General features: G+C 48.6%; 2 protein-coding genes across 2 annotated transcripts; one reads left to right on the top strand and one right to left on the bottom strand.

Annotated features, from left to right (window-relative positions):
* Positions 1 to 712: 712 nt before the first annotated feature.
* On the top strand, positions 713 to 1,984 carry BZA70DRAFT_290060 (Zinc/iron permease; the record flags this gene model as incomplete). Its single annotated transcript, XM_064914174.1, has 2 exons — positions 713 to 898; positions 968 to 1,984. The coding sequence occupies 2 exons, from the start codon at positions 713 to 715 to the stop codon at positions 1,982 to 1,984; spliced, it is 1,203 nt and encodes a 400-aa protein (XP_064767774.1).
* A 317-nt stretch (positions 1,985 to 2,301) lies between these two features.
* On the bottom strand, positions 2,302 to 12,682 carry BZA70DRAFT_182677 (uncharacterized protein). The gene is made up of 8 exons (XM_064909958.1): positions 10,269 to 12,682; positions 9,632 to 10,202; positions 9,455 to 9,571; positions 8,643 to 9,384; positions 8,521 to 8,585; positions 8,361 to 8,458; positions 8,088 to 8,300; positions 2,302 to 8,027 (listed from the first exon to the last, which is right to left on the bottom strand). The coding sequence occupies exons 1-8, from the start codon at positions 12,468 to 12,470 to the stop codon at positions 2,388 to 2,390; spliced, it is 9,648 nt and encodes a 3,215-aa protein (XP_064767773.1). The 5' UTR covers positions 12,471 to 12,682; the 3' UTR covers positions 2,302 to 2,387.
* Positions 12,683 to 13,059: the final 377 nt, after the last annotated feature.

Below are 13,059 nucleotides of genomic sequence, written 5' to 3'. Positions count from 1 at the left end.
ACTTCTCCGGAACTTCCGGGAGTTGGCGAGGTGCTATTAGAAAGTGTGCCATTGGCTTCCATAGTCAAATCGCTCACTGCTGATAATAAACGAATCCCGATTACTGAACATTGAGCATCATCGCACTGCGGTGTAGAAATGAAACACCAACACTCATACACCATCCGAAGCAACCGCTATCCTCCTACACACCCCGCCACTCGCTCCACCTCTCTTTAAATGCCGCCTCGCTCGACACCTGTCTGCTCCTCCCTCGCGAGCACATGTTCCGGGCCTGGACCTCTGGTTGGACCCACGACGGCGTTCTGGCCTTTGGACCCAATCACAAACCCTCACCCTTATCGCCTTCTTTCCTCTCCACTCAGCGCTCTAATCGCCCTCCTCTCCATTATCGAGCCGCACAACACCGGTGATCAATTACCTCTGATCTTTCCTCGACCTGCATTTTCTTACAGAGCAATACGACGACCTCGAAGCCTGGGCTGACGCTAGACATCCAGTCATGCCTGCTCTGTTTCCTCTACTAGAACATCGTCCTGTTATCCTCAGTAAAGACTCGTATAGACGATCTGCAGACTGCGCCGTCTCAGCCCTGCCCAGCTCATATACATCCAACCTAAAAATCAATTTAGCTGATAGCCACATCTATCCTCCGCCAGAATTTTCCTCCCTCCTCACTCCTCCCCTCTCCCCTCTCGTCCACAACACAACAATGCCACTCTCCGACACAGGCAGAGCATGGCTCTTAGCCGTTTGCTCTGGCATCGCCTGTGTTATCGGCAGCTTTATCATTTGCTCGGATTTGGTTCTGCGGCGATTTAAGCGCTTCGAAAGATTTGATATCCGCGAGGATAAACGGATATTAGTCTATGGCTTCAGCTTGAGCTCTGGAGTTATGGTATGCTCTCACCATCATCACTTTATTGAAGCTATTGACGATGCCGAACTACCCTGCTGACCTATCTAGCTCTTGACGTCCATGTACGAATTGCTCCCAGAAGCAATGGAGAATCTAGTCACATCCTCCTCTCTATTCGAGAAAGAGACGCCCTCAGGACTAGTCCTGATGGCCTCCTACGTCCTCGGCGTTGCCATCTTTGTTATTCTCAACCAGATCATACATGCGCTCACCGCTAGGAGCGTCGTGCACTGCGCCCATGAGAATCTTGATGACGGCGAGGGACATAGCCATGGACATTCGCATGGCCACAGCCATGCTGCTCCCTCTGTCGCGGAAAAAGAGGTTCATTCTCACTCCCACTCCCACGACGCAGAGCCGGTAGCTGCAAACTATGGCTCAACAGCTTCGGAGAAGACACCTCTCGTCCACAGCGTGAACCACCGTGCTGCCTCTGACGTTTCCGACGACAACGACTCCCTTGCCCATGACCTGAACTACTTTGACCACACCAACTCCTCCTCCTCCGCCTCCTCCACCGTCCTCATCGACGACTCCGACCCAACCGTGAACGCAACCACCGTGGTCCCGAACCCAAATTACGTCGACCTCCTCGCAATCGGCCTCCAAACCTCGCTCGCGATCTCGCTCCACAAAATCCCCGAGGGCTTCGTCACCTACGTCACCACCTACGCCGACCCGAAACTCGGCCTCTCTGTCTTCATCGCGCTCGCAATCCACAACTTCATCGAGGGTTTCACCATCGCCTTCCCGCTCTACCTCGCCCTCGGCTCCCGCTCCATGGCTCTGGCGGCCGCTTTCGTCCTCGGCGGCCTCTCGCAGCCGCTGGGCGCGTTAATCGCCTGGCTCGCGTTCAGAAACTCGGAGCCCCCGTCTGCAGAGGATGACCAGGGCACGGTCATTTACGGTGTCATATTCGGTGTCGTGGGTGGCTTCTTGACGATCATTGCGCTGCAGATGTTCGCCACGGCGGTCAACTTCAGCAAAAAACCTAGCGTGTGTATTAACTGGGCTTTCGCGGGTATCGTCCTCGTCGGTATCGCAATGAGCTTAGGCGATGTCTAATTTCCTCCTTCATTCTTTCCACTCTAAACGTTTTTAAACTTGCAGCTTCACATTCATTGATTCGCTTTCTCAATTTTCTTTCTCTGTGTCTTTGTGTTTGCGGTCTTCATCGGTGTTTTGCATTAGAATATATAGAGGAAATACGGCTCTTTTTTTCGCTTCTCGTTCTTTACTATGATAATAAAATGATACAATTAACTCGTACAAACCCACAATTACTCCATAAAACATATAAACAATCTATTGCAAAAGTCGAAACTCCTAAAACAATATGAAACATAAAACAAAAGTGAAAATGATATACAACTAAACCAACGACGCTCAAGCTTTTCCGAGAACATCCGAATACGCAACTTCTAAACTGGGAGTTAGCAACTTCAACTTCACTCCATAAGTGCAGGATCTACATACCTCCTTTCCTTGCCATCGACTGCAAAGCAACAATAATAGCCTGATGCGTCAGACCAGGCAACCGGTCTCGATTGAGACCCAACCATTCCACCGGCGGCGTGGCTTCGCCCATATCCTTCAGCTGCGGGGTAGCAATCACCGGTGGTTGTAGCGGGGTGTATCTGTACATCTTGTTGAGCTGCACCTCTCTGATTTTCTCTTCGAGTTCCTTGCTGTCCATTATATGCCGCTGCGACAATGGTTTTCCGTCGCTTTGGATCTGGTGGATCGAAAACGCGTTGACGTGCGTGTTCCACATATCTCTGATGAAATTAATCGATCCCAGATTCCACCCCACGTCCACGCGCCCGTCAAACCTGCTCCAGAAGATAAACTCGACGTCCGTCATATCGTCCAGCGGCTGCCATGTCGTCATCTCCAGACTCACCGCCGGGATCCGAATGATCGTACCTCCCTTCGCCTCGCGGATCTGCCGCGCAAACTTGTCGACCTCGATCGTGTTGAGGTCGTCCGTCAGTTTGCGCGTGCTCGAGAGCGCAATGACAAATTGGTCGAGCTTGAGTTCGAGGTAACTTCGCAGCTTGGCTTCGTCCAGGCCCAGACTGAACCGGGCAAGAATATTCACTGCCTCCACGCGCAAAACTTCGCTGTCTGACAGAGCGGTCGGGAATATATCGACGTTGAACCTCCGGATCTGGACACTCAAGCTGGTCGCCAACTGCATCGCCTTGAAGTTCAAATTCTCCTCTTCCGCATTTTCTTCCGGAATACTCGACACGCTGTTGATCTTGAACCGTTCAGAGTCGCGCAGAACCGCCTGGTAAGAAGACGCACGGTCCTGCTCGATGCGCCTGATAGTCTTGAGAATAGCCAGGATATTCGAGGGCGCCAGTACGGTGAGATACACGCCAATAGAGTCGCAGTCGGCCATACACACAAGCGTGTCGCTACCGTCCGCTTTCGACCGCTGATTCAGCATCGTCAGATGAATAGCCGATCCGGTCGCAATCAAAAACAGGTGGTAGTCAAAGTATAGCTTTGTTTCGAGCTTCTCCAAGCCTGCAGCAACTTGCACCAACGGCACACCAAACCGGCCATCGTTCAGAATCTCCCAGCGAATCGCAGACCGTCCACGGATATTCCGAAGCACAAGCGAACCACCCAATCGGCCTCTACAATTCGCAAGCAAATTGCAGATTCCAAAGATCAAATGCTGTTCCCAGTCAGACGACTTTCGAGAGGTAAGCCAGATCTTGTCGAGACTGCACTCCAGTTTTCCTAGCGACTGCCCGAGATCTAACTTGCCCGCCAATTCGACCAATTCAAAGTCAACGCTCCACGGGAACGCCTTTGTCGACGACACGCGGTGGAACTTCTCCACCAACAGCTCTGCCCGCTTATCGGCGCTCTTTTGTTGCGTTGAAGACGACAGCTCGAGAGAATGGTCCGGAGCCCAAATATCCTGAAACAGCAATAGATCGTGACTCTGCTTCAGGTTGAGATAAAAGTCCACGCCGGCCACCTTGGAAATAAACGAAAGCCCGGCATTGGAGCTAATCTTTTGATCCGAGAGAGCAGAGACGGTGAACACCTTAACCTGGACTTGCGCACTATGTTCTCGTGAATAAATATGCTGCAGCGACGCCTTGAGATTGTGCATGTGATAAGTGGCAGTCACGAACTTTGGCACGTTCGCCTTGTGGAATGTGTTCATTGAGAAGAAAATTCCATCGAATGAGACTGATGCTGCGACCTTTGCAATTGGCTCACAGCTCAAGGAAAACTCCATCCGTTCGAATCTTACTCCGACGTTGACCTCCAAATTTCCAAACACAGCATCGGCTGTTACAGAATTCGACGGAGCTGCTAGTGAATTGGATGAAGAGATATTGGAAGCAGCTTCTGAGAATCGATCGTCTTCTTCGTCATCATCATCATCGAACTTCCGCTCTCGAATATTCTCTTTGAAATAATGAATCATCTCCATCACCACCGGCATAACCTTGGGCTTGAGCTGATTTACAGATGACTCAATCATCACTTCAGCTCCAAGTGATCGCGAATTACGCGACACGGTGTACTCCGCCATAACATGGACGCCCGGAACCTGTAGAGTTCCCATCGGACCGCTGAGATCATGTTTCGCAGATCCCGTGTTACTATTGAACGACGACCTTCTCCGACCAAGTACCGGCTCTTCCGTATACTTGACATTGGTGTCACCATACAGACTAATCGTAGCACCGGCAAAGTCTGCTTTCACGTTGATCGCGCTGAACAACAGCCTCTGCTGATCGGTTGATATCAAGGCCCCGCTACTGGCGCCTCTTGATACCGAGGCATTGTGGTGGGCCGAGACATGGTTCTTGTAATCCCTGATCTTTTCCGCCGCCGTCTCAGCAGTCGTTGAAACCGAGGAAAAGATAGCCCTGACTGAGTTCACAACTTTGGGAATGATTTCTACCTGGATCGCAGAACTCTGAACATTGAAGTCCAACGCACGATTAGCACCATCGTGCTTCAATGCCACGTAAACAGACATCTCCGGCATGACCGACGAGCTCTGCTTCGGCAGATTAGGCGACGACGACAAGCTCTGCTTTGGATTCTTCTCCTTGGCGACAATAGCAAACTGCTTCACCTCCATCGCGATCCGTCCTTCGCCCTTGGATGCCAGACGAAGTTGGTCCGATCTGATAGTTAAGTAGAAATCATCCGGGTCCTCGCCAAAGTCGTCCGAGACCCAATTAATTGCACAATCGAGCAACTGGATTCGAATAAGCGCCTTGAAGATTCCATCCCACGTCTGTATTTCTGGATTCAAGTCATCTTCAGTCGGCGTCGTCGTCGGGGTAGATGCACCGGGCTCTTTCAGAAGATCCTGAAGATGGAATTCTGGAAGCTCCAGGTTCATAATCTTCTCCTCGAATTGACTCAGAAGCTCAACCATCAATGTGGAACTGTATGGCGAAAGCGAAAGATCCCATTTCGTGCTCCGCACTGCTATCGCTTGCCGGATAGAGTTCTTGTTCAGCTTGTCCTCCATAGTCTTCACAGACAACGTAACATTCGTATCCAGAATCTTGAACTTTCCATTCTGGAAAATCTTGTTGACAAGGAAAATCTGAATATTCGGAAACGAAGCTCCTAATGACATATGTCGGAATTTCTCGTCAGAGCCATTGTCCGGAATCGAATGACCCTCAGTCTTGATGTTGTCGATCGTCATGATAAGCTCAGAGTTTGAGGACTCCGCCTTGAGAATGATTCCTTTGATATATAATGATCCTTGGAAACTGACATCTCTCGGAGGCTTCACATTTTCCATCGGTCTGGAATTAGAGTTGTCAGGCACGTATTGCCGCAACAAATTCACAGTCTTATTCCATTCCTTTTGCGCTACCATGAGCTCGGTCTTCGTGACATCACCAGACAGCACACTCGCAAATGTCGGGAACGAGGACGCATCAAAGTTGACGGTGTCGAGATTCATTCGGATACTGGCTGAACGAGTGTAGTCTGGATAGTCCTCAATTCGGATTATTGTCGTCACACGGGGGAACTTTGTGGCAGTGATTAGAGTATCGCGCGACTTTTTGCGTTGCCTGAACTCGTATACTTGTTCACCCGCTTCAAATGCGACAGATCGGATACCGTTGAGGACAGGTGTCGCAATGATCTGGACCGCAGAGCCATGGACATTGAATCTCAGTGATGGCAGCACGTTCAAAATGATCCGATAGTTGCGCAAATCAATCGAAATTCCAATGATGTCACCAGGCGCTGGTCTTTGCGTCTCACTTTCAGACAGTGAAGGCTTCGCGCCTGGCGCTCCATCGGGCGCGTCGTTGTTTGCAGCGGGAGTTGTAGCCATCGGGAATAACTCGCACATCTGCCGTACCTCGTCATTGATGATATCAGTGATGACACGAGAAATCCCGATAGTATCTTCCTGCAGCTCCAGAGTGACGTCCGCCACACGAAGAAATGACCGCGCAGCCTTTGGATTCGGCAGATTTGAGACCGAGACCCAGATATCAGACCGTTGCACTCCAAGTGAAAGCAATCTTTTCTCGCGAGGTGCTTTGGGATCCAATATATCAACCTCGAGAGCGGTGGCACGCATCAAGAAAGATGACACAGTTTCGGCAGAAATCTGCTGAAGAGGCGCAGCACCTATGTTTGCTGCTACGCTGCATTCGATTGTATGACCAGCACACTGCACTCGGAAGTTGCGACTATGAACGACTGTGATGACGGACTTTAGACTTAGCACAACTTGAGCGCACATTTCAGTCGATTTCTCTTCAGCCTTATCTGCCACCCTTCCTGAATAGACAGAAGACACTCTATGAGAGTCTTTAGGTCGCAGTGCCTGCAGCTCCTCATGTCGAATATCCAAGACCTCGGTGATGTCTTCATATAACGATATCGAGCTCCATACCGTGATGACCCGGATTTCCTCGCATCCGATAGAAAGTGCCAAATGCCGTCTCCGTGGACGCAGCTGACTGACTGTCACTTCTCGCGAATCGGAGGTTGGCACAGTGAGAATTGGAGTCTCGGGCAGTGCAGGGGCTGAAGTTGTCTCTGTCATACTGAATGTAAGATAGGACAGCTGCAAGTAATCCTCATGCTCGGTGCTGTTGGAGAGATAAAGTGTGACAGACTCGATATCAATAAGAAGCTGCTGCACAGAGGGCGTCACTCTAACGTGCTTTGATTCACCATCAAAGACATGCGCGAAGATATAAGAAGTCTGGATATCGACCATCTCCCAATTTCGCCAGCGCATAAGAATGTTGATCGTCCTCTCTTTTGCATCTGACGGGGGCGGAATATCATAATGCAGATCCCGGATGATTTCTTTGTTGATATCCTGAGGTAGAGCTCGAGCAATATGGCGGAATCGAGAAATCAGCTTCCAGCTGTCGTTGATACGAATATGGTCATTAGAAGAGCGCAGGATATATGCAGGCCGGGTCAGAAACGCTGGATCATGCGCGATCTCGTAAGCGGCGCTAGAGGCAGCAATCAGGTATATGAGATTCTTTGTACGGTTCTCCTTCCGAGTTGCTATCACCGACAGCTTCTTTGATATCGGAAGCAGAGGACCGACAATATCGAGTATCGTGTGCACGATCCATTTCATTTCTTGGCTAGCTGCCACGAATCCCATTGACCTGATTTTCACCGAGGACGTCTCCGTTTCGGTACCAGATCTATTCCAAACTTCGACAAGCTCGATCTTCAGTTCTAGAGGCATCGCGTTGCTGACAGGTTTCTCGTCATCCTCATAGCGCACCAGTCCAAGCTTGAGGTGATCAAAAGTGAAGCACACTCTGGATACCCTCTGCACTGGATTCCGGCGACCTCCGCAGTATTCCATACTCTTATCGCTGAGATGACAGCTGAATGTGACACCCTTGACCTCTAGATCGATATGGTCGCGCATGCGGATTTCTGGAGGCATCATAACGCAGTCTGTCAGTCTATTATCGACTTGACCGTACCGTAGATGGAGTCCAGGAATGATGACTCGCAAACCCAGAATGGAATTGACGTTGATGAGATTGCTTTCTAATCTTTCAATGACGTCGATTTGCAGACTATCATAGATCGCCGACGGTTCCTATATACCACTGTCAGTTGACTGATAATCTCGAACATGAGTAAACAAAAAGTAACGCACAGGTCTACTGAGCTCATCTAGAATCTCAACTAGCGTATCCACGCCGTCAGCCGAAAGGAATCCGTCAATGCCGCCACGAAACTCGACAACATAAGCATCGTATGATGTTTCAGAGTCCTCAAGCGGACGCATGGATCCAATGTCACTCTGTATCATGCCGTCATCCATGTCATATATTCTCCGATCAAAGCCTTTGGTTACAGCTTCCAGATCCTGAAATGCAATCACGTCAGTAACTAAAGCAACGCGCTCATAAATGCACGCTCTTCTTACCTTGAATGATGTGAGACATGAATACGGAGGCATGAATGTGCTTTTGAATCTACTGCCACGTTCCCGGTTCACGCTCTCGCAGGTCGCGTAGAAGTTATCTAGAAATAAAGATCAGAAAAGAAAAAAAATATGAAACGCTAAAAATTGCTGAGAAGCATACCCATATACAGCTTCTCGTTTTGCGGTCCCGATTTCGACGCGCTTATATCATGGTGTATCACGGACCTATATCGAGGTTAGAAGAGCTAAGATGACAGCAATGACGGAGATGAGTGAGCATACCCTAGCGAGGCGGAACTGTCGTTCTCCCCCGAGACTATTCCCAAATCCCTATTATTATGTGCAGTAGATACCAAAAATGTGTATCTATCCTCAACAATCATAGAAGGAGGCAAACCCGGGGTCGGCAGAGTTATAGCCAACCTGTCAATTGCTTGCGGGTCGATACGATCAGACGTATACGGTTCAAACTCAGGCATCAGGAAGAACGGCACACGTCCAAACGCGGCATCCTCTGTACGGACGTGCTCCTGCTGCAGCCTCATTCGTTCAAGACCACTTGCTTTCCTGTCGAAATTCGTCACATAAATCGCTGTGTTGAGGTAAGCCAAAACTCGACTGCCAGCCAGCGATTCGTCCAGTTTTTCACGGCAGAGAAAACTGATATCCGGGATTTTGATTTCAACGCGAGAGTTGTAAGTTCTGGTCGCCAGATCATTCAACTGGACAGTGATATCAGAAGTCATAAATTCCAGTGTAGACTTGTCTGTATGGCAAAGAGCACGTAGTGCGGGAATCTTCAGGCGCAGAAGCGTGACATCATACAAGGGAGGTTCGGGCACGATAAGTGAATTCTCTTTATCAGAAAAGGTGTGTGAAAACACTGATATCGCATCTCCGAGTCCTTCATACAAGACTGGACCACCCTCTGTGAATATCATGCCCAAAGTGAAATCCCAGTTACACACGTAGGTTGGCTCTGTCGGAGGAAGTCCAAACATTCGGTGACCATACACAGATATTCCTATTAAACGATCAATTAGCATAAATCCTAGACATCATAATAATCAGACTCGATTAAGCGGTAGACCCACCATCAATGAAAACTTCTGGGTTGCTGATTCCCAAATCTTCGCGCGACTTGGTAAGAACTTTCTCTGGCGGAAGCGAAAGTGCAGCTCCACGAATAGGACTGATGTCAATTTGCAGATCTAGAAAAACAAATCATTAGCTACTATCAGGCGTTAAACCCATGCACACCAAGTACGTACCCATATAGAAATTTGTGAAACGCAAATCCACATCAAACGAATCCAGATCTAGCCTAAAATGCTCCTCTGCAGAGTATATAAGCCGCGGCAAAATCAGACACCCTCTATCAAGTCTGAATGAGACCAGAACATCAGTCGAGTTCTCTGGTGGAGGTATGTCGTTTGTCTCGTTTGCGTGCGGCAACGTCGAAGAGTCCTCATCATTTTCACTCTCGGTGGTCTCGTCATTGATCAGTATACCGCCCATATGCACATTGTCATTTATTGACGAGCCAGTATCATTCACCGCGCGTGTAAACTCCTCAAGCGTTTTGAAGTGTGCGTTGTCGCCGAAATAGTTCTCCCGGATTTTCAGAAAGTATCGGATAAGGAACCCGTATGCAATCAAAGTCACATCGCCAACCGCAACATCCATAACCAACGTGTCGATAGGTGCAGGCTGTTGTGCTACTGCGTATGTATAAGATCCTTGGAGATCGAGCTCAGCAACTTTTCCCATCTCCTTTGATTTCAGGAAACTAGCAAAGGTGTTCCATCCAGGAGGCTGCAGATTCAAGTCAACCTTTTCACCCTATAGTTATACATATGATCTGTTAGTTCTGATCTCACAAGACAATTAATGCAGGGGTCATATTACCAGAATCTTAAAAGACACAGCTTTGCTAACCGGACTGATCTGCGTCAACGGAACATCAATTTGAGCCAGCAGTTTCGGACTAGCAAATGTAAGAAAGATGTTGTCTTCAAAATCCGTTGGATTACTGATAATGTTTGAGTCGTTGACGTTCAAATGCAGCTGAAAGTCCAGAAGAGCCAGGTTGAAGAGATAGTGTTGGGGAACAAAGTACTGATATGGGGTAGCAGGACCGGAGGTGAAATCGTCAATCATGTCTGTGATCATGGTGACATGTTCACGAAGAAAGAAAGCCTCCACTCCTGCTGCCTCACAGTCAAATATCCATGTCTCGAGACCATTCCACTTCAAAGCTGATCTCAGGTCACCAGTTATCGAAAGCTTCTTTGACGACCACAGAATATCATGGTTCACGCTGGAGCGTATATCGACACTGGCAAGCTCAACTGAGAGATAATGAGGGAATCCATTTTCCGAAGCGACGAGAGCTGAAGAATACACCACAGTAGATAACTCTGCCATCTTCAGCTCTATCCATCCGAACGAGCGAATCTCGTTGGAAGCCTCATCCAACTTCTTCGCCTTTTTGAATTCAGCGTCTTTACTCGGCTCTCGAACGGGTATTCGCAGAATTGTAGACTCGTCGATCTCAAGATAAACCTTCATCTCTGAAGGAATTCTGACTTCGCCTGGGCTCAGTCGTTCTCTCGGCACGGCATCAACGCGCGCAGAAGGGAAGAAACTGTTGAAAAAATAGGCACGTTGACGGTCTGCCCATGGTCCATATTGGATCGTTCCACCTTTGATGTGAACATCAACACCCCACTCGGGTGGAAGTCCTCCGGCCCCGATGTCCACCGCCTCGTTATAGGCCAGAGGCACTGGCTCAGGATTGTCAGGAACAAGACCAGCAATGTCATAGTAAAACACAACGCGACCTGATCGCGCGTCCAGTACAGAAGTGCATTTTGCGTACTCCTCTAGTTGCTCAGTATCTTCATTCAAAGCCAGATCATCCTCATCCAGATAACGTTGCAGTCCTTGCCAGTCGCCTTCTTGCTCGGTTTCGTTGGTCTGCGAGTTATATGACCTTCTGTTCACCAGAAATGAGATAAAGTCGAGAAAACTTTGCCATTTACTGGTCTGGTTTCGAAAGAGATTCTTAGCGAGATCGGCATTCTCGTTCTGCTGCGAGCTGTTGTTGGGTTCCGAGTAATCCATATTTGCTTTTAATTGCACCACAGGTTGCTGGAACTCAAAGTCAAAAGCCATTTTGTAATGATCTAGCCGAGATCTTGACGGGAGAGCGTTGACGTTGCCGATAGCTGTTGAGAAATGATATACCGCGATCGTGGGCGTATTCTGATTTCCCATCACAATCGCACCCTTCTCACAAATGATCTCGATCGGCAGCATCTCCAAAAACACTGAAAGCTTCGAATCTTCTAGATCGCAAGACTGAGGCTCCGCCGAAGGAGACTGATACATCGTCTGCATGCCGCCATTGACGCCATCTTGAGACTGGGCTGAACCCGATTTCTCGGTCTCCTCTGAATCGATACCGCTGCTAGGTCGCGTAACTGTCGATGATAATCCGGACCCACTGTTTTGCTGCTGCTCTTGACTGGTGACTTCATTTTCATCCTTCTCGCTACTGAAAACAAACCGGCGAGTGCTATCATACGAATCAGAGTCGCGTTTGGATTTCTGCGCGTTGCCACCAGCATTCGCGTTCTCGTACTCATTCAGCGCTGCTTCGTATGCCGGAGTCCGGTTATAAACAAACCACTCCAGTCCCTCGACTTGCAGCCTGAACCGCGAAGGCAGTGTACCGTTTTTCTCAGTCTTGGTCGGATCACAGAGAATCTCGCAGACACGCGTGTGGTTGAGCCAATATCGCCAAGTGAAGTGACCCTGGACTGCGAATACAGTCTCGTTCGTGCCTATGTATCGCAACTCTTTGAAAAATATTCGACCGCCCAGAAATGAGACCTGGATAGATCGCACGTCTATGAATACTCTGTACTTGTGCCATGTGTACCACCGAATAGACAGCGAGATAATAGTTCCCACAACACGGTTGAAGTAGAATAGAACGAAGATAACAGCGATTCCAACGACAATCAGCTCAACAAGAAACACCCAACTGAATCCGACGGAGGACCGGAGCGGAATAGCCGCGAACTCCGAGCTAGAGTCGACCATTGCCGAAGCAATTCACAGTCCGTAGATCGTACTTGAAGAATGCCCAAGTCGAGAAGTAACTCAGTAAGGAAACAAATTTGCTGTCATTACCAGACCAGCGCTGTAAGCTGTAGTCTCTGAGAGTCTCGGTACCGTGATTCCTGATGTATATAGGGAGTGGACTTGTGTGTTGACCAGCTTATTGTTGTATGAACTTCGTCGGTCCGCTTGCGCGCTCCCGCATATACACATCGCATTATTAGTCCCAAATGTATTATGTAAGGAATACATCACGTGATTTGATTTAGTGCCCGAGCGCCAGCATTAAAAAGCAGTTTTTCTATTTTTTTTTCTTTGATTCTCTGTGCAAGAAGACATCAATACTCTCGTTAATGTCTCTTTTGATTTACGTTTGACTGTACTGTTCGATGTACAAACTGAATATCTAACTAGTAGGTAATCCTTCTTTTCTGATTATATTCTACACGTTCGTGCACGAGAAGTAGACGCAATGCTTTTTTACAATGATGATCATGGTCCTAATGGACCAAGAGTTACTTTAAACCCAGCTCTTCGAGGTCTTTATCAATGAGACAACACCTTTTTCTGA

This window comes from Myxozyma melibiosi, assembly GCF_037950935.1.
Source record: "Myxozyma melibiosi strain Phaff 52-87 chromosome Unknown BZA70scaffold_7, whole genome shotgun sequence".
Classification (NCBI taxonomy): Eukaryota; Fungi; Ascomycota; class Lipomycetes; order Lipomycetales; family Lipomycetaceae; genus Myxozyma; species Myxozyma melibiosi.
This window is presented reverse-complemented; position numbering and strand designations above follow the sequence as displayed.

What these genes read in the sequence shown, in the direction of transcription:
- BZA70DRAFT_182677 (XM_064909958.1), bottom strand. Translation starts at nt 12,470, where the DNA reads ATGGTCGACTCTAGCTCGGAGTTCGCGGCTATTCCGCTCCGGTCCTCC. An exon ending in CCCAGAAGTTTTCATTGATG is followed by an intron (nt 9,385 to 9,454) that starts GTGGGTCTACCG and finishes ATCGTTTAATAG; the next exon opens with GAATATCTGTGTATGGTCAC. An exon ending in AAACGAGAAGCTGTATATGG is followed by an intron (nt 8,459 to 8,520) that starts GTATGCTTCTCA and finishes CTTTATTTCTAG; the next exon opens with ATAACTTCTACGCGACCTGC.